Source organism: Poecilia reticulata, unplaced genomic scaffold, assembly GCF_000633615.1.
Source record: "Poecilia reticulata strain Guanapo unplaced genomic scaffold, Guppy_female_1.0+MT scaffold_212, whole genome shotgun sequence".
In the NCBI taxonomy this organism is placed as follows: domain Eukaryota; kingdom Metazoa; phylum Chordata; class Actinopteri; order Cyprinodontiformes; family Poeciliidae; genus Poecilia; species Poecilia reticulata.
In genome coordinates, this window is record NW_007615022.1 from 411,883 (window position 1) to 430,488 (window position 18,606).

Sequence of the window (18,606 nt, forward strand, 5' to 3'; positions counted from 1 at the left end):
GCTGAACCCGTATTACACCAAACACTGTAGCTAATATTAGCTGGTATCTATTAGCCGGTGGACATAAATACAGTAAAGTAATATTATAATCACAATATATACACAATAATATGTCCATCTTACTTGTGAAATGTTGTCTGTGGAGCCTCACATCAATAGTCCATCGATCAGAACAACAATATCCTCAGTGCTCAGGCATCTTCTGCTGTTTGGTTGAGCAAAGTAGGAGGGACGACCTCTCCAAGATGGCCGCCGTATTTCCTGCTCCGGAGCAGCTAATGCGGGGTCTACTCTATATTATGTCTATGGAATAGATAAGGAACTCTTACCCTAGAAAACAGCGTCACGCGTCATTCCTAGCAACGGGGTCAACCGCACCTAGCAACGGGTGAACTTCGGAGTTTGAGGATCTTTGTGAAAACGGCCGGTACTGTTCTACACCTGCTGTGTCCGCCTCACCTGTCCCTGAGGTTCTGTGTCTGATCCAGTTACTCTGCTGGGTCGCAGCAGCTCAGAGATCTGAATTTTCTTAACGATGAAACTTTTTTTTTTGGTTAAATTTGTATATTAAACCTCAGTCATGAATATGAACAGGAACCGTAAGACAAGCCCCGCCCACTCTCATGGTGCTGCCGTTGTATTGGCTGCAGCCACTCAGGTGTTTGGTTCTGGTCGTGTGACCGACCGCAGCTGGACACGCCTCCTTCACCAGAGCAGAACCTGAGGACCTGAAACTGGTTCTGCTGACAGCCCAGAACCAGCCGGTACCAATCGGTATCCGCTGGGATCCTGCAGGAGTTCTGGTCTGGTCGGGAGAGGGAAGGGGGATCCGGTTCGGTTCTGATGGTGTGTGTGCTGCATGTTCTCTGTCCAATCAGAACCTGTTCAGGGACGTGTGTTCTGAAAGCTCCAGAACCGGACCTAGCCGGTACCGTAGCAGCTTCTGTGATGGACTGAATGTTTTTGTAGTTTTTGTGTGTAAATAAAACTTGTGAATACGTTTCTGCTCTGCTTCTGTTCATGGACCCAGGAGGTTCGGTTCTGTCCGTTCTCAGCTCTCTGTGCTTTTCACTGAAAGCCCTCCAGCGCCCCCTGCTGCTCTAGTCGTACAGCAGCGGATCCGGACCAGATCAAAGCTTCTTATTGTTCTGGATCAGAACATCATGTGAACATTAAAGCCTCGGAGAGGTTCCGGTTCCGGTTCCGTCTCCTGGATCCCCGAATGGAAAAATCACCTGACGGTCTTCAGGCAGGAGAACGACACCAGATGTTCATTAAAGAAAGAACGTTCCCGAAACATCGGAACAGTTTTAAATGTTCAACAGATATATGTGTATGACGTGTCTTGCCTGCAGTGATGCTTAAAGAACGTTCTTTAGAGTTACAATGAATTCTGTGTATTTGAACAGCTGACGAACGTTCTTCAGCTTTCGCAGCTCGTTGCGTAACACTCGGTCCTCACAGCGGCGGTAAGCCGCAGCGGTCAAACCGGGGTTCAGAACAGGCTACACGGACTAAACTTTCTCCCGACACCAGTTCGTTGCGGACCGGTTCGACCATGAGGTAAGGGTTCTGCTTCAGCAGCGGGACTCCCTGCGACCCGGTCGGACGGGTTCTGTTCGGAAGAAGTGGGTCGGCTCCGGAAACTTTGGCTGTTTTGGACATATTTCCACATCAAAGTTCCGATTAGCCGTTAGCTTCAGCTAGCTTCCCCAACACCGGCCGGTGAGGTTTCGGTCCGGATGCGCGACGTGAAGTTCCGAGAAGTTCGGTGATCGTTATGTTTCATGGATCAATAACGGAACCAGAACCAGTTCAGTAAGTTAAGCTGCCGTAGTTACGGTCCGACTCCGGGTTCTCCCGAACCCGACCCGGGTCTGTCAGGCTTTATCCCACTGTGCGGAACTGGACCAGAACTCTGGAGTTCGGTTGTTAAAATGTCACCTCAAAAACTAACGGAACCGAACCAGGCCCACAACTGTATAATCAGTGCAGTTCTTGTAAAACTAGAGCAGAGGTCATGGCCCCTGTGGGGGTCAGCAGGGGGTCCAGGTGGCGCAGCAGGGGGTCCAGGTGGCGCAGCAGGGGGTCCTGGTGGCCCAGCAGGGGGTCCCGGTGGCGCAGCAGGGGGTCGTGAGATTTCTCTCTAGATTCTTTTGTACATTTTCTTTAAATACACGTTGAACATGAATCCTACATTTAATACATTGATAAATAATGTATGTCAGATTTGGCTTTAGTATTCAAATGTATGTTTAAAATAAAAACATGAAGCAATCATGAAACAGAGAAGCTGTGCGTTATTTGTATTAAGGTAATAAGGTATGTTATGTAGCTCTAAGCCTCCACTAGAGGGCGTTAGGTCACACTTATGGGAATTTTGTAGATGGCAGCCATCTTGGTAGGTATTTGTGACCAACTGTTATGACAGTTGGTTACAAACTGTCATAACAGTGTCATAGCGTTTATTGTTGCTATGACAACAATAAACGAGCCACAAGCTTAGAACCAGCCGTCGCTTCGTTCCAATCTAACATATAAACATTAGAAATTCATTACAAACATAAAATCTCAAACTTTCTTTTCATATATTTTCTCTTGGTTGATCTGGAAGCTATCGCTCATCTGTGCTTTGCGCTGCGTTTGCCTACCAATATGGCGGATCAGTGGCCTGCAACACTTCCGGCTAAATTAATATACTAAATTAATGTACTCAAGTACTCAAAAGTAAATAGTACCTCGTTAAAGTAGACTTTAAATAAAAGTTACTTTTTATGAGCAGAAGTTGGGAGAGCTTCAGGTGATGCCATTCCTTACCTGTGCACAGGTGGAGCGTCAGGCTCTCAGGATCCAGGCTGTGATTGGTCAGCTGGCTGTCGTCATGCAGCTGGCCAATGAGAAGCTGCCAGCTCAGCTGAGGCGGAGCTCCAGACTCAGGAAGATGGCCGCCATCCTGGTCGCTGCCTACGCTGTCAAAAAGCTGTCTCCGTACATGTGGAGGAGGCTACAGGTGAGAGACACAGTTGAAGGTCAAAGGTGAGGGGAAGACTGCAGGTGACTGAGTGTGTTGTTCCTCCAGAGAGGGGCAGCAGGTGATGAGGGAGGCGGGGCTAAAACACCGGTGGGCGTGGTCAGCACTGTGGAGGGCGGTGAAGATGAGAAGAAGAAGAAGAAGAAAGTGGACAGGTGACAGGAGACGATGTGAGACACCTGATCAGTTGGCACCTGATCTCACCTGGGCTCTACCTGTCCACAGGTCTCCATCAGTCAACAGAGACTTCGTCCTCAGACTGTCTCACCTGCTGAAGCTCCTGTTTCCACGGTTACTGTGTCCAGAGTTTGGCCTGCTCGCTCTGCACTCCATCACCCTGATGTCCCGCACCTTCCTGTCCATCTACGTGGCTTCTCTAGACGGTCTGCACTTGTGTCCCCTGTCCTCACCTGTCTCTACCTGGGTGTCTGTCCAGAGTGTCTCAGGTCATCCTGATGGTCCGGTTTGGTCTCTCAGGTATGATCGTCAGGTGCATCGTGCAGAAAGATCCGCGCGCCTTCGTGCTGCAGCTGTCCAAGTGGCTCCTCGTCGCAGTTCCTGCGACGTTCATCAACAGCGCCATCAGGTTCCTGGAGGGTCAGCTGACCCTGAGCTTCAGGAGTCGATTGGTCAGCCACGCCTACCAGCTGTACTTTACCAACCAGGTGAGACCTGCTGTGCACCTGTTGACCCGCCTTCTCCAGGTGAGTCTAAAGCTCCGCTCCTTTACAGACGTATTACCGCATCAGCAACATGGACGGCCGTCTGTCCAACCCGGACCAGTCTCTGACCGAGGACATCGTCATGTTCTCCGCCTCCGTCGCTCACCTGTACTCCAACCTGACCAAGCCCATCCTGGACGTGGTGGTCACCTGCTACACGCTGCTGCGCACCGCCCAGTCCAAAGGTACACTGCCTCCGCCGCCGCAGCTGATACTCACCTGCACCTGGCCTGATGGTGTCCTCCTGTAGGGGCCGACACCACGTGGCCCTCTGCCATCGCCGGCCTGGTGGTGGCGCTCACTGCCAAGGTGCTGCGCTCCTGTTCGCCGCACTTTGGGAAGCTGGTGGCCGAGGAGGCGAAGAGGAAGGGAGACCTGCGCTACATGCACTCACGCATCATCGCCAACTCCGAGGAGATCGCTTTTTACGGCGGACACAAGGTGAGCGCCCCCTGCTCAGCGCCCACACCTTCTCCAGAAGAGAGTGTTTGATTCTCAGACCGAGGCAGCACGGTTGCTGTCCGGGTGCATTTGATTCTCAGAGCGTTTGGTTTGCAGGTGGAGCTGTCCCAGCTGCAGCGGAGCTACGCCTCCCTGTCGTCTCAGATCCATCAGATCCTGCTGAAGCGGCTCTGGTACGTCATGCTGGAGCAGTTCCTCATGAAGTACGTCTGGAGCGCGTCCGGCCTCGTCATGGTGGCCGTGCCCATCATCACCGCCACAGGATACTCCAAAAATGGTAAGCTCCGCCCCCCTGCGGTGGGCCGGAGGCCGCCGCGGCAGCGTGTGACCTCTGACCCTTGGTGTGCAGACTCTGAGGAGGTGAAGCGGGCGGCCATGGTAATGAAAGAGGAGGATCTGGTCAGCGAACGAACGCAGGCCTTCACCACGGCCAGGAACCTCCTGAACGCCGCCGCCGACGCCGTGGAGAGGATCATGAGCTCCTACAAGGAGGTCAGCATGCCCCGCCCCCGCTGACTGGCCCCGCCCCCTCAGGCGGGCGGCTGACCTCAGGTGTTGTGTGCAGGTGACGGAGCTGGCCGGCTACACGTCCCGCGTCTGGGAGATGTTTGTCGTGTTTGAGGACGTGAGCCGAGGAATCTACCGCCGCTCCGCCGACCCGGAGGAACCGGCAACCCGCCGAGGAGCGGCGGTCCTGCAGGGCCAGAGGATCAGCGGCCCACTGCAGATCACAGGTCAGCAGGGGTCAGAGGTCAGCAGGGGTCAGGCAGCTGAGTTGAAGGTTCTGCATGATAAGAACTTTGTTCTTAAATATCCAGAATTTGACTCAAAAGGTCTAAGACAAATGTAGAAAACCTGGTGGAGAATGAAACTCTGTTCAAGCGTCATGCTGTGGGCCCAGCAGGCCGGTTTCCACGGTGGCGTTGAGAGCTGCGCTACATGACACGATAAAACGTGACATTTGATCAAAATTGCATCTTAACCCTTTCGTGCACGAATTATGATCCTTTGTCTCAAGATTTTATTTTCATGTCGGTTCTCATGCGTTTTTGTCTGTCGGCCATATTGGCTTTAACAAAAATAATTTCTTGCATTTGCAGCTGATGGTCAGTATTTTATGATTAGTGTCCATCATAGGTCTGTGTGCATTTATAACATAAAATCCACAAGAAGCTCTAGAAAATGGCTTTTAGACAGCTGTCCACTGTAGTGACCATGAAAGGGTTAAATTGATCTGAAAGATCCACATTCCCATAAAAACACCTAAATATTAAATGCTTAGAGCTGAAATAAATCATTATCAGTTCAAACTCTTCGTTCTGCTTTGCTTCCATCTCTGTGCCACAATCCTTCTCATGCCATCCCTAACAAGATGAGGCCCTGGGCGGTTGCCCATGTCAGAAACCACCACTGTCTGCAGCAACGGTGACCTATGAACCCTGAGCGAGAGCAACAAGCACAAGGCGACTCCGACTGCTCTCACCCTCCCTCCCGCTGGAACATCGGCCACCATGACAGGAAACGAGAACAGCCAAAGAGCAACCAGCACGCTCTGTGTCATCTTCCGTTTTAGTGTTTTATTTATTCGCTGATTAAATAAATATCGTTACATATTTAATTAAATAGAATGACAGCTACTGCAGAGTAGCAGAGCATTACAAGAACAAACAACGGCTCTCAGTGAGGCTCCAGATCTGTCGTTAATAGTGAAGAGCCGTTCAGAAGAATCGTTCCTGAATGTCACGTCACTGGATAGCAGACTTTTGGTCATAGCGTTGTCCCATATAGGTCAGTCAACACATCCGCACAATGATGCAGCTGACAGCTTTTTTCATACTGAATGCCGTGTGTCCCAGAACAGCTAGCTTTGCTAGCATCACCTCACAGAGCTCACTTTTCTTAGAGCTTCTTTTCCAAGTGACGCTAAAAGTTGTCGCAGCCCCATCGTCTGTGAAAGCGAAGCGCTGCTGAATTTACATGTCGCCATATCTGATGATTTATGTAGCGGCTTTTTATCACCAACAATCAGACATCTTCTGCCGCTCAGAGGAAACCACTGCGCATGTCTCAGAGCCGCGGGCGAGTTAAAGAGCAGGCGATGGCTGACAAAACACACGTAATTAGTAAGTCACGTTATTACTTGGATTTTAATTGGTATGTTTTGCATCCAGTGAAAACAAAGATTTTAACAAATAACCTGGACAATATGGTGGCAATTCAGTGATATTTCCACAGTTGTGGTCTTGAAATAAAATCCAGAGTCGTCAACGACCGAGACCATCAAGAAGTAGTCTTGAGACCAAGACCGGTCTCAGGTACTGCAACACTATTCCATGGCAACCAGCCTCCTTGGCTGTTTTCTGCCCAATAATAACTTCTGCAGATGTTCTTTTCTTGGAAAAGATATACCATTTTTTTATTAGGTTGATCCTCACTTTTCCAGGATATACCAGGTGTTTCCAGGTTGTTGTACTGGTCATTCCCTGTGACTGCAGCCAGTTCCTGATGTGTTTCTGTGTTCCAGGTTTTTCCAGGATATTCCAGGTTTTTCCAGGTTRTTGTACAGTTCATTCCCTGTGACTACAGCCAGCTCCTGATGTTTCTGTATTCCAGGTTTTTCCAGGATATTCCAGGTTTTTCCAAGTTGTTGTACTGGTCATTCCCTGTGACTGCAGCCAGTTTCTGATGTGTTTCTGTGTTCCAGGATATTCCAGGTTTTTCCAGGTTGTTGTACAGTTCATTCCTTGTGACTGCAGCCAGCTCCTGATGTGTTTCTGTGTTCCAGGTTTTTCCAGGATATTCCAGGTTTTTCCAGGTTGTTGTACAGTTCATTCCTTGTGACTGCAGCCAGCTCCTGATGTGTTTCTGTGTTCCAGGTTTTTCCAGGATATTCCAGGTTTTTCCAGGTTGTTGTACAGTTCATTCCCTGTGACTGCAGCCAGCTCCTGATGTGTTTCTGTGTTCCAGGTTTTTCCAGGATATTCCAGGTTTTTCCAGGTTGTTGTACAGTTCATTCCCTGTGACTGCAGCCAGCTCCTGGTGTGTTTCTTGTTCCAGGTCAGGTGATCAGCGTGGAGAATGGGATTCGCTGTGAGAACCTGCCCATCATTACGCCCACTGGAGACGTTGTGGTATCCAGCCTCAACATTCAGGTTCGTCTCACTGATCGCGCTCCATTGGCTGTGAAGGTGGTTCTGTTCAGGTTCGGTTACATCATCATGGTAACCAGAATGTCCAGGTGGCCCAGTGGATCCAGAACTTCAGTTTTGCAGCCGTTCATCAGGCTGATTTATGGTGTTTATGAATGAAATTCTGATCTGTAGACTCCATACATGGTTCTGGGTGTAACAGGTTCTGGTCAACCCGTCTGGAACCTTCAGCCGTGTGAAGACTCCTGGTTTTTGCTCGCTCTGATGGTTTTCTCCTCGCCTGCCTGATGAGCTGCCCTATGATTGGCTGATTGACTGTCAGCAGGCAGCTGTGCCTAATAAACTGGCCGGTCGGACATGTTCGGTTTCTTTGGGTTTTTTGCTCTGAACGACCTCTTCCGGCCCTCAGTGGTAGTTCCGCCTGGTGCCCAGCAGAGGGAGCGCTAACTCCAGATACACCGACCCAAATGTTGGGCTTTTCCGGTTCCGAAAAGGAAAAAGTCATTTCATACAGATTCACCACACAGAGATAAATATTTCAGTTTTTATTTGTTTGGTTTTACAAACGTCCAAACTGTTAATGATTGTGTTTTTTTAATATTAATGTTTTTTAAGGTAAATTTTATTTCTGCTGTTTTGTGTTTTTATTTTATTTTAAATATCTTCCAGGTTTAAATCTTAGAAATTAACATTTATTGGTCTTTTCTGTATTATTTTGTTCTTTAAAAACATTATTATTGTTTAGCATCATAATTTATGGTCAGAACCAGCTGATGGCCACCCCATCAGAACCCTGACCGGTTCTGGATCTGGGCTTTTGCTAGTCGCCTTGGACCGGGCCAGAACTTCTGCAGGACCAGATCAAGTCCGGCGTGAAGGATCCCATTGTGTTGTGGGGAGGTCAAAGGTCGACCCGGAGAAAACTGATGGAAACAGAACCGCCTTTGTGTTCTGATGGGTCCAGATGAGTCACTGAGATTCTGCTCTTCTACTGAGCTGAGAAGGTTCTGGAAAATCCTGGGGGCCTTCCAGCTCTTGGTTCTGGTCTTGGTTCTGGTCACAGAAGGTGTTTCTGTGTTGCAGGTGGAGGACGGGATGAATGTTCTGATCACGGGTCCAAACGGCTGTGGGAAGAGCTCGCTGTTCAGGATCCTCAGTGGGCTCTGGCCCGTTTACGGAGGAGCTCTGTACCGACCAGAACCCCACAACATGTTCTACATCCCCCAGAGGTAAACAGCCTGCTTCCCACTGTGGTTCTGGCTGGTTCTGGTTCTGACGGGTTCTGTTTCTGAGCAGGCCTTACATGTCGGAGGGAACCCTCAGAGACCAGGTCATCTATCCGGACTCGGTGGACGACTTGGTCCAGAAGGGACTGACGGATTCGGACCTGGAGCAGATCCTCCGGACCGTCCACCTGCTCTACATCCTGGACAGGGAGGGCGGTCAGTGAGCCGCAGCCACAGTACTTCAGTAGTACTTCAGTAGTACTACAGTAGTACTACAGTGGTACTTCAGTAGTACTTCAGTAGTACTTCAGTATTACTACAGTAGTACTTCAGCTGTACTTCAGCGGTTCTACAGCGGTACTACAGTAGTACTACAGTAGTACTTCAGTAGTACTTCAGTAGTACTGCAGCGGTACTTCAGCGGTTCTACAGTAGTACTGCAGCGGTACTTCAGCGGTTCTACAGTAGTACTGCAGCGGTACTACAGTAGTACTTCAGTAGTACTACAGCGGTACTTCAGTGGTACTTCAGTAGTACTTCAGTAGTACTACAGTAGTACTACAGTAGTACTTCAGTAGTACTTCAGCGGTTCTACAGCGGTACTACAGTAGTACTACAGTAGTACTTCAGTAGTACTTCAGTAGTACTGCAGCGGTACTTCAGCGGTTCTACAGTAGTACTGCAGCGGTACTACAGTAGTACTTCAGTAGTACTACAGCGGTACTACAGTGGTACTTCAGTAGTACTTCAGCGGTTCTACAGTACCCCTGTGTGTTTCAGGCTGGGAGTCCGTCAGCGACTGGAAAGACGTTCTGTCAGGAGGAGAGAAGCAGAGGATGGGGATGGCCCGCATGTTCTACCACCGGTACCGTCTCTGATAGTTCAGGTCCAACCGGGTCAGGCGCTGGGGGTTATGGTGCCTCCCGGTGACGTCACACAGCCGTTTAACGACGGAGCGCTGCGATTGGTGGGCGTGGCGTTTCTCTGCAGCTGATTGGCCGTCTCCCCCGCAGGCCGCGGTACGCCCTGCTGGATGAATGCACCAGCGCCGTCAGCATCGACGTGGAGGGAAAGATCTTCCAGGCTGCAAAGGATGCTGGGATAGCGCTGCTGTCCATCACGCACCGGCCCTCCCTCTGGTCAGAAACACATGTTGCTGTGTTTGTGAGGACCAGCGGCTGACCTTGGCTGACCTTGGCTGACCTTCCCCTGTCCCACAGGAGGTACCACTCCCACCTGCTGCAGTTCGACGGAGAGGGAGGCTGGAAGTTCGAGCCGCTGGACGCCTCCGCCCGCCTGTCCATGCAGGTGAGTCTGCCTGGCGGACCCGTTCTGCTGCCGGTTCTGGTCCTGACCCGGTCCAGAACCCGGCCAGGTGACGTTCTGGTTCTGTCGCAGGAGGAGAAGCAGCGCCTGGAGAACCAGCTGTCTGGGATTCCCAGGATGCAGCAGCGGCTGTCCGAGCTGCGGCTGCTGCTGGGGGAGCCGGAGGATGAGGACACGGCGGAGAGCCGGGTCGCAGCGGCGCCGCTCTGCTAGGCGGACCGCGCACGTGACCGCGCACGTGACCGCGCACGTGACCGCGCACGTGACCGCGCACGTGTTCTGGGGAGGCACCTGAGCATCCACGTCATTTAAACTTTTAACCAGTTCCTGTTTGCTGTCTGAGGCTCCGCCCCTTCCYGCCCGTTGTTCCGGGTCAGAGGTCACCTGCCCTGGACAGCAGACACACCTGTGGTGTGTGGAACCTGGTCGTGGTCCCGCATTTCAAAGCTTTTAGTAACTGATTGTTGTTAATTATTAGAACATGTTGATGTCATCCATGATGCTGCAGTCGCTGCTTCAGCCGCCGAGCCTCACCTGTCAGGGGGCGGAGCTTCACCTGTAAACGACCTGGTTAAACCAGAACCAGAACACTGATGGATCAGCGGTCAGAATCGGTCTGCTTCTGTTCCCTACCTGTGATTGGCCACCTGCAGATGACTCCGCCCCCTCTCAGGTGAGCTCCAATCAGACAGGAAGCCGTTACTCCTGGGAGCGTGCACGTGTCCCCGGGAGCGTGCACGTGTCCCCGGGAGCGTGCACGTGTCCCCGGGAGCGTGCACGTGTCCCTGGGAGCGTGCACGTGTCCCTGGGAGCGTGCACGTGCCCTGTACCTGGCCGAAGCGGTTTCTCTGATGCAGCCGACTTACGTAAGGTCACATGACCCGGGTCAGAGGTCATGTGACAGCTGTAGATTGTAATGAGCCATTTTGACTGTAACTGTGTGAACCAATCAGATTTGAGCTCCTCAGCGACCAATCAGAGCTGAGCTGAAGATGATGATGATGAAGAGGCCTTATTTTACAGTAAATAAAATGTTTTCTTCTGACGCTGCCGTTGGTCTGGTTTTTCAAAATAAAAGCGGTCTGACCAGAAGGTGAGGCTCCGCCCACTTCTGTTCTCATCCAGAACCACATCAGAACCCTGGCTCCAGAATCCATTCGGTTTGGTAAGCTAACAGCTGCTTCAGCCTCTGGTCCGGTTCTGGAGAGTTCTGGATCGACCCGGAAGGTTTGGAGGAACCGAGGAATCTGTTTTAAGTTCTACCGACCCGTTTAAGGTTCTGGCCATTGAACCGTGAACAGAACCGAGTTGCAGGATTCCTGGGAAGTGTTGGGTTCCTCCCAAACAAAAAGATCTGCTCCAGAACCAGAACTGCTAGAACTCCAGAACCCGTCCCTGTGTTGGGTTTGTTTTTCAAACTGAAATAATCTGAAATATTCCAGTAATTTAATCTGTTTGGTTTCTGAGGATCTTTGGCTCCGCCCACTTTCTGGTCCCTCTTCCTTCCGCGCTCTGGACCGGTTCCGTCTGACCTGGTTTGGATCGACCAGAATCAGTCCGACTCAGAATTGGGATCTGGATCATCAGAACCAGAGGTGAATGTGGTACCAGAACAGAACCAGTCCTGAGCCCAGAACACAGCTGGGACAGATCCATCAGAACCAGAACCTCTGGCCCGATTCTGCTGGTAAAGCATCAAATTGCTGGTTCTGTTTCCAATAAGGTCAAAGGTCATTGGTTCTGATCATCAACATTGACCCGGTTTTCTACCTAGTACCAGAACCTCAGTCTGGTCTTCCAGAACTCTGGAGGTTCTGGTTGAACAGAACCGAGAGTTCTGGACTCTTTCCTTCAGAACCAGCAAATTCCCGCAAGTCAGAGTCACGTGGTCAGAACGTTTGATGACGTCAGCTCAGGTATGTTTTCACCTGGATGCTGAACTCTGTGATGGAGATGCTGATGGGTGAGGAAAGTTCTGACCCGGTTCTAATCTGGTTCTGGACCTGGTGCTACCTCAGACCTGACATGATTCCAGAACCTCCCTGTGGGTCCGGGCCGGACCGATACCTGCTGCTCCATGAGGCGGGGTGTGAGCGGGTCGCCCGGCCGGCGCCGCCCGGTCTCCGCTCAGCGGGGCGGGGTCTCAACCAGACCTGTTGTTCGGATCTCGGAGCTCCTGGTCCTGCCTGGGTTCTGCTCGGTTCTGTCTGGCTCACCGGAACTTTTCTCTGGCTTTTGGGACTCAGCAGGATCCGAAACAGACCTTTTGGTCCAGGTGAGTAAGACTCGGTTCTGCTGGATCCAAGTTGTCTCGAGCTGCATGAAGGAGCGCGCGAGCCAGGCGTGTCTGACGGGAGCGCGCCAGACTCCCTTCAGGGATCTGATACTTTTCAGTTCTTCTGCTTTTCTCCATTAATGTTGTTGATAAAAGGACCGGTTCTGAAAGGAGCCGGTTCTACAGGGGGTGTTCTGTGATTCGGCTCTGAAACATCCCTCTGGTACCATTTTCCGGTTCCGTCTCTGCTGGTTTTAGTGTGCCTGCCTGCTGAATTCAGCTGAGAGCAGGGAGTTTTAAAGTGAATGGGTTTTGAACAGAGTCTGGTCTTTGAACAGAGGGGTGAAGAACCAGAACCTGCGGTTCGGTTTGGTTCGGAGTTTTGATGTCAGCCTGTCTTCTCTCAGCGGGGTTCTGTTGGAATATGCCGACCAGTCCCGGTTCGGCTCAGCAGGTCTCCTCTCCGTTCAGCCTGCAGTAGAATAACTTGCATTCCAACACAGGCACAGACACGCGCACACACGCACGGACAAACAGGGATACCCACGAACACGCGCACACACGCACGGACAAACAGGGATACCCACGAACACGCGCACATGTGCACGGACGCTCTTGCATGAACGCGCAGTCAGCTGAACGGAGGCTCTGTGCTGATCTGGACTCGGTTCCGAGTCACCTGCTGATGTTTCATAAAACAACTTTACACCACGTGACCCTGCGACTGTAAACACACACACACACACACACACACACACACACACACTGCTGTCTTCCTCTGTAGCCTCAGGGGCCCCTCTGTCACCATAGACACCATCGGTCCGGTCCAAACTGTCCTAGTTGCTGCGGTTCTGATCCGGAACCTACTGGAGAGTTCTGGTTATTCACAAAGAACCACATCAGAACGGAACTTTGAGACCCATTCAGAACCACTTCGACCAAATCTGTTCTGATGAATCTACCGGTAATTATTTCTAATGAAATTAAATAAACCCAGTAGAATCAGAATAACTAACCTGCTGACCATTAACTAACCAATCTACTAACGAACCAACCTGGTTAGTTACCACTCTGTAATGCATTCATTTATTCATTAACTAGCTCTGTAAGATGGTTAACCAGTTAATTTACTAACATAGCAACTTGTAGCACTGTAAAAACAATCAGTTAGCCTAGCTAAGAAGCTGAGTTAATTATTCCACAGGTAGAAACCACAAATATGATACAAATTTTGAAGAAATCTAAAATATTTAAAATGATCTTGAGGAAAATAACATTTGGATGGTTCTGGTTCGATCCGTTCCAGGAGAGGAACCTGGATCCACAGCTGAGGTCCGGCAGTCTGGACAGAACGATCCGGTCCAGTTTTCTACCCGGTCTGGACCTTACTGGACCGGGAAGTTAAAGTCAGAACTTTCAGTCTGTTTCCCTCCTGATGGTCCGGTCGACCCGGTTCTACTGGAACCAGAACATCTGCTCCACCTCCAGCTGCTCTGAGTCAAACCAACCTGTTCCCCTCCTGATGGTCCGGTCAACCCGGTTCTACTGGAACCAGAACATCTGCTCCTCCTCCAGCTGCTCTGAGTCAAACCAACCTGTTCCCCTCCTGGCCTGTGGGGGCGCTGCACCAAGAACCACTGAAGGAAACGACACAAAAACCTCTGAAGACACTGAGAGCAACTTCCTTCTTCACCAGATGGAAACAAGATGGAGGATTTTAGCGGCTGGAGGATTTCTCTTTAGGCTAAAGACCAGGAGCCATTTCTGCTGCTAGCGCTAGGCTAGCACGTTAGCTGTGGTTACCCAGAATGCCCTGAGCTATAGTCCACTTCCTGCTTTTGGAGCGGTCTCTGGTCCGCTTGGCGTTCACATGCAAACAGAACCAGAGTTCACTTCAACCGAACCCAGTCTGAGGTTTGGAGGACCAGAGTTAGCTTAGCATTCCAGACTTTCCAAGATTTCCAAGCCAATGAACTGGAGTCAGATTGAAGGGGACTGAAAAAATCTGGAGGGAACGATGAACCCTAAGATGAAGAGACGCTGCAGATTATGGGATGGCGATGCTGCTGCTGAATGTTGCCATGGCGACATGTTTATAATGTGATGATCAGGCAGCTAGGCCTGAAATCTGGGCTGATGGCTGAACTTAAACACTCAATATCAGAACATGTTTACACGACTAAGCCACGCCCACTCTGACCAAGCAGGCAGCTGATTGGCTGTTGTGAGCTGGGGGTAAAGGTGAGGACCAGCAGCCTGGGAGATGAGGTGTAGGGCGGCAAAAAGAGAAACTGCTGAGGTCAGGAAGAGGGTCGTGTGACCTGTCTGAAGCTGTGACATCATCATCATCATCATCAGAGAGATGAAGATTAAACTGAACCTAATCTGAAGGATTTAGTCTGGGTCCAGATTCAAATTCAGATTACTGTTTGTGTCTAATCACCTCTAATCCACACACACACACACATTCTGCTAATGTGCTGTAACCTGCTGCTTCTACTCTACTGGACCCAAACCAGTAACACCAGTCTGACGCGGGTCAGAACCGGACTGGATGGACTAATGGTTCTGAAGGTTCTGATTTTTATTTCAGCTCAGAGTGATGAAGAGTTCATGTCTTTATGATGCAACATGATCCGAGCTGGACCCAGAGGTTCCGGTCCGGGTCGGCTGGAGGATCGGAGCTGCAGTCTGTGTGTGTGTGTGTGTGTGTGTGTGTGTGCTTGTTTAGCTTCGTTGTTTAGAACCGCTCTTGGCTTACTCGCCTTCTGAGGACCGACAGCCGTATGGGGACCAAAGTGCGGTTCTAATGCGGTTGGCCCTGTGGTCTAGGGTCAGAGGTCAGGTGGTAATTAGGTTCTGGTTCTGATTAGGAACAGGGTGTCCGGGTTGCACATAAATACAATAACTAAAATGAATAGAAGCCAATATAAATTCCTACAAAACGTTTGTGTGTGTGTGTGTGTGTAGGTGTGTGTGTGTGTGTGCGCGCGCCTCATCTCTTCCTGCAGATGAAAGAGTTGCTAGTTTGATTCCTCAGGGACTCTCAGCCTGAAGCTGCAGATCTGAGCTGAAGACTGACTCTCAGGAGTGTGTGTGTGTGTGTGTGTGTAGGTGTGTGTAGGTGTGTGTGTGTTAGTGTGTGTGTGTGTAGGTGTGTGTGTGTGCGTGTGTGTTAGTGTGTGTGTTAGTGTGTGTTAGTGTGTGTGTTAGTGTGCGTGTGCATGTGTGTGTGTGTGTGCGTGTGTGTGTTAGTGTGTGTGTTAGTGTGCGTGTGTGTGTGTGTGTGTGTGTGTGTGTGTGTGTGAAGGAGCCTGATGTGCTCAGGTGCGTCTTGTTCTCCCGGTGAGATGGGAAGCACTGAGGAAACTCTTGTTGCGGCAGGTGGAGATGCTGTGGTGAACTGAAAGGATTAATCAATTATTGAAATAATCAGTAACTAATTCAGTGATTGATTAACTGGAGAATACAGACGTTAAAAAGGTGATTTGTGGAAAGAACAACATGAAATAATGGAAACAAACTTGAACAAAAAAATATAAACATTTTGGATTTAAGATAAAAAAGTTTCTTTGCTAACCTGGTTCACATCCTGGAAATAAATCTGCCATTAATCACCTTTTCCATCCAGTTATTGATCTAAACATAAACATTCACTGTTGGAATCCTGTAATTGTATTTTAGTCAATGAAATGTTTCGTTTTCATTTAAAAGGAATTAAATTGTTTATTTGCATCTTTAATGTATTTCTAAGTTTTGATCCGATTGTCAGAATAACTAATGAGGAAAATAAACGCTAGCTGCAGTAGTGGTGAAAAGCAGGAGGTTCTGTGGTGTTGGTATTGCTTTTGGACTCACTCGGTTCTGTTTGGTTCTGGTTGGTTCCACTGGTTCATCAGTGAAGGAAGTGAGATGGAACAGTCCTTCTCCAGTGTTTGGTTCACGTCTAGAGCCGTCAGAACTGTAACAGAACCAGAACAGAACCAGAGCAGAACCTCTGATTGAACAGAACCAGAACCTGTGTGCTGAAGAAAGTGGGTGGTCCTCTGGAGGTCTGGAAATCCTCCATAATCCAGATTAATCCTCTCAGTATGTTTGGTGTTTAAAACCATCTGAAGTCAGAGGAACAAGCTGTCAGCGGGAACCTCGTCCCGTCAGACCCACTGAATCGGACCTTCCAGAACAATTAGAGTCCGGAGGGATCAGGAACGCCTCATCCTGCTGATCCAGACGGGTTTGGACTTCCTCAGAGTAAAGACTTCCAGTCCAGCACTGAAGTAACAAATGCAGGATGTTTGTGATGTCAGAGAATCTTAGAAACGTGTTTATTATGGGATTTAATGAGAAATCCAGGTCCAAAATAACACGGAGGTTTTTCACTTCATCACTGGAGGCCAATGTAATCCCTCCAGAGCGACTGACTAACAGGTTCTGGTCCAAAAACAACAACTTCTGTTTGGCCAGAATTTAAAACAGCATTTAAAGTAATCCAGGTTTTAATGTCATCATGCCTGTAATCTAGAGAGACAACGGAGTATCATCAGCATAACAGGGAACATTTATCCCATGTCGTCTGGCACACAGTCAGATTGAGGGCCGGAAGGGGATTTCATGGTTCAAAACAAAACTCACTGATCACAACGAGTAGCTAATGGCCTAAATAGGCTGGAACAGCCGAGGAATCTCAAAACACTTAGCATATATTTAGGATGTGATCCGTATTATGTCGGTAAAAAAGACTTCTCTTATAATCTTGAGGATTTATCCGCATCGAGGCGATCAGCATAACCAACTACCTGGAGCTGCAGACCTCATGTTATACTGCGAACCAGAAGAAAGTTTTAAAAAGCCTGGAGAATCAATCATTTAGTTTCAGGTTGGGTCAAACATTTAGGATCAAAAGCATTAAATGCCGGGTGAGTAGCGAGTTGTGCTATTTTAATTAGTCTATGTTGACGATGCTATCGCTAACAACGAGCTAACCCATGTTATTTTATGAGCTTTAATCTCCTGGTAAATCATTTATTTAGCTTCTGTTGAGTTAATGTTGAGTTGCTGCTGGATTCAGGTCAACGATTCGCTCCGATCTACAGAAACTCCGAGTTCGGGTCTGTGGAGCATGTGGAGGAACAGCAACAGCTCAGGGTTACTGTGTGCCTGGGTAGGTTGTGTTTAATTTATTTAGCTTTTTATTATTATTATTAGCATGAAAGTCCCACTGAATAAACGTTATATTTTCTGTCCGTGACTCGGCACTGAGCTAGCTGCTAACAACATTAGCACTCTGAGGTCAACCAGGCTGCGGCATAAAAATAATATATCTACCTTTCATATGAACGCTTGGCTTTCTAAGCAACTGTCCAATAAAACATATAAAAATACAATTTAAACGATGCGATTGTTACCTGTTAGAAAGTGGTGCTGCAAACTGGCATTGTTAGTTTCTGCTCCTCTTGGTTTTAGCTGTAGATTGTTGATCCACTTTTCTCCTCTTTTATCGGGGAGGTTTTTAAAATCAACTCCCTTGTGACCAACTACCTTAGAAACACGAAAACAACGTTTATCTCTCTGTTAGAACGGTTGGAGCCACCGTACAGGACTCAGGCATTTTGATGCTGGATCAACAGAAATGAATGGGCTGCATTTACTTCCTGCCCTCCATCTGCATTGGGTGGTGTCGGTGCTACGTCATCGGAAGCCCAGCAGTATAGTGAAAAGAATTGTTCTAAGCACAGAGACCTGAGGAACTCCATCAGCCACCTGGAGTGTGAGGCTGATTCCTCTTTCAACATGAACAAACTGCAGCAGCAGATCGTTTTCCCAAGCTGGACTCCTTCAGATATGACGAGCGCCATTTTCTTTACTTCAGTCACCAGCTGATCCTCTGGATCAGAACCGGTTCGGTTCTGCAGAACCAGACCTGCTGTGTGTGTTTCTGAGAGGAAAACTCACAAAGACGAGAGCCGGGGAGGGGGTGGGGGGTAGATTAGGGTGGGGTCTTCACGCCGATTAAACACACACACACACACACACACACACCCACCTCAGTCGAGTGGAGTGTGAATAAAGCGTCCTTGATCTGAACCAACTGCTGAGCCCCCCCTATTCTTAGTTGCCCACCCCCATTCCTAAAATTCCCCCCAACACACACGCTCACACACTCACACACACACAGACACGCTCACACACACACACACGCTCACACACTCACACACGCTCACACACACCCACAGACACGCTCACACACACACACGCTCACACACACACTCACACACACCCACAGACACACGCACGCACACACACACACACAGAGACACGCTCACACCCTCCCCCTGCGTGTCAGATCACACACACACACCCAGAGTGTGTTTTAGCTGGAGGAGATATTAATAATCCATAAAGTAGCTGGTTTCTC

The 18,606-nt window shown here is 49.4% G+C and overlaps 2 protein-coding genes across 5 annotated transcripts in view; both read left to right on the forward strand.

The window, feature by feature from the left end:
- Positions 1 to 10,932, forward strand: part of abcd1 (ATP-binding cassette, sub-family D (ALD), member 1) — a 15,744-nt gene extending 4,812 nt beyond the window's left edge. Inside the window, exons 4-20 of one of the 4 annotated variants that reach the window (XM_017303211.1) lie at positions 2,828 to 3,010; positions 3,080 to 3,186; positions 3,257 to 3,414; positions 3,509 to 3,696; positions 3,764 to 3,938; positions 4,004 to 4,194; positions 4,312 to 4,492; positions 4,565 to 4,707; positions 4,781 to 4,949; positions 7,273 to 7,367; positions 8,448 to 8,593; positions 8,661 to 8,806; positions 9,371 to 9,455; positions 9,604 to 9,729; positions 9,811 to 9,898; positions 9,989 to 10,132; positions 10,169 to 10,932. In XM_017303211.1, the coding sequence (XP_017158700.1) occupies positions 2,882 to 3,010; positions 3,080 to 3,186; positions 3,257 to 3,414; positions 3,509 to 3,696; positions 3,764 to 3,938; positions 4,004 to 4,194; positions 4,312 to 4,492; positions 4,565 to 4,707; positions 4,781 to 4,949; positions 7,273 to 7,367; positions 8,448 to 8,593; positions 8,661 to 8,806; positions 9,371 to 9,455; positions 9,604 to 9,729; positions 9,811 to 9,898; positions 9,989 to 10,129 (2,268 nt within the window). In that variant the 5' untranslated portion in view covers positions 2,828 to 2,881 and the 3' untranslated portion in view covers positions 10,130 to 10,132; positions 10,169 to 10,932. Of the gene's footprint in view, positions 1 to 1,180; positions 1,564 to 1,616; positions 1,819 to 2,827; positions 3,011 to 3,079; positions 3,187 to 3,256; positions 3,415 to 3,508; positions 3,697 to 3,763; positions 3,939 to 4,003; positions 4,195 to 4,311; positions 4,493 to 4,564; positions 4,708 to 4,780; positions 4,950 to 7,272; positions 7,368 to 8,447; positions 8,594 to 8,660; positions 8,807 to 9,370; positions 9,456 to 9,603; positions 9,730 to 9,810; positions 9,899 to 9,988 lie in introns of those variants that run through there. The other 3 variants (XM_008402324.2, XM_008402326.2, XM_017303210.1) reach the window with 3 other exon arrangements.
- A 1,048-nt stretch (positions 10,933 to 11,980) lies between these two features.
- Positions 11,981 to 18,606, forward strand: part of plxnb3 (plexin B3) — a 46,299-nt gene continuing 39,673 nt past the window's right edge. Inside the window, exon 1 of the mRNA XM_017303208.1 lies at positions 11,981 to 12,191. The gene's annotated coding sequence lies outside the window, so the exon portion shown is untranslated. The remainder of the gene's footprint in view (positions 12,192 to 18,606) is intronic.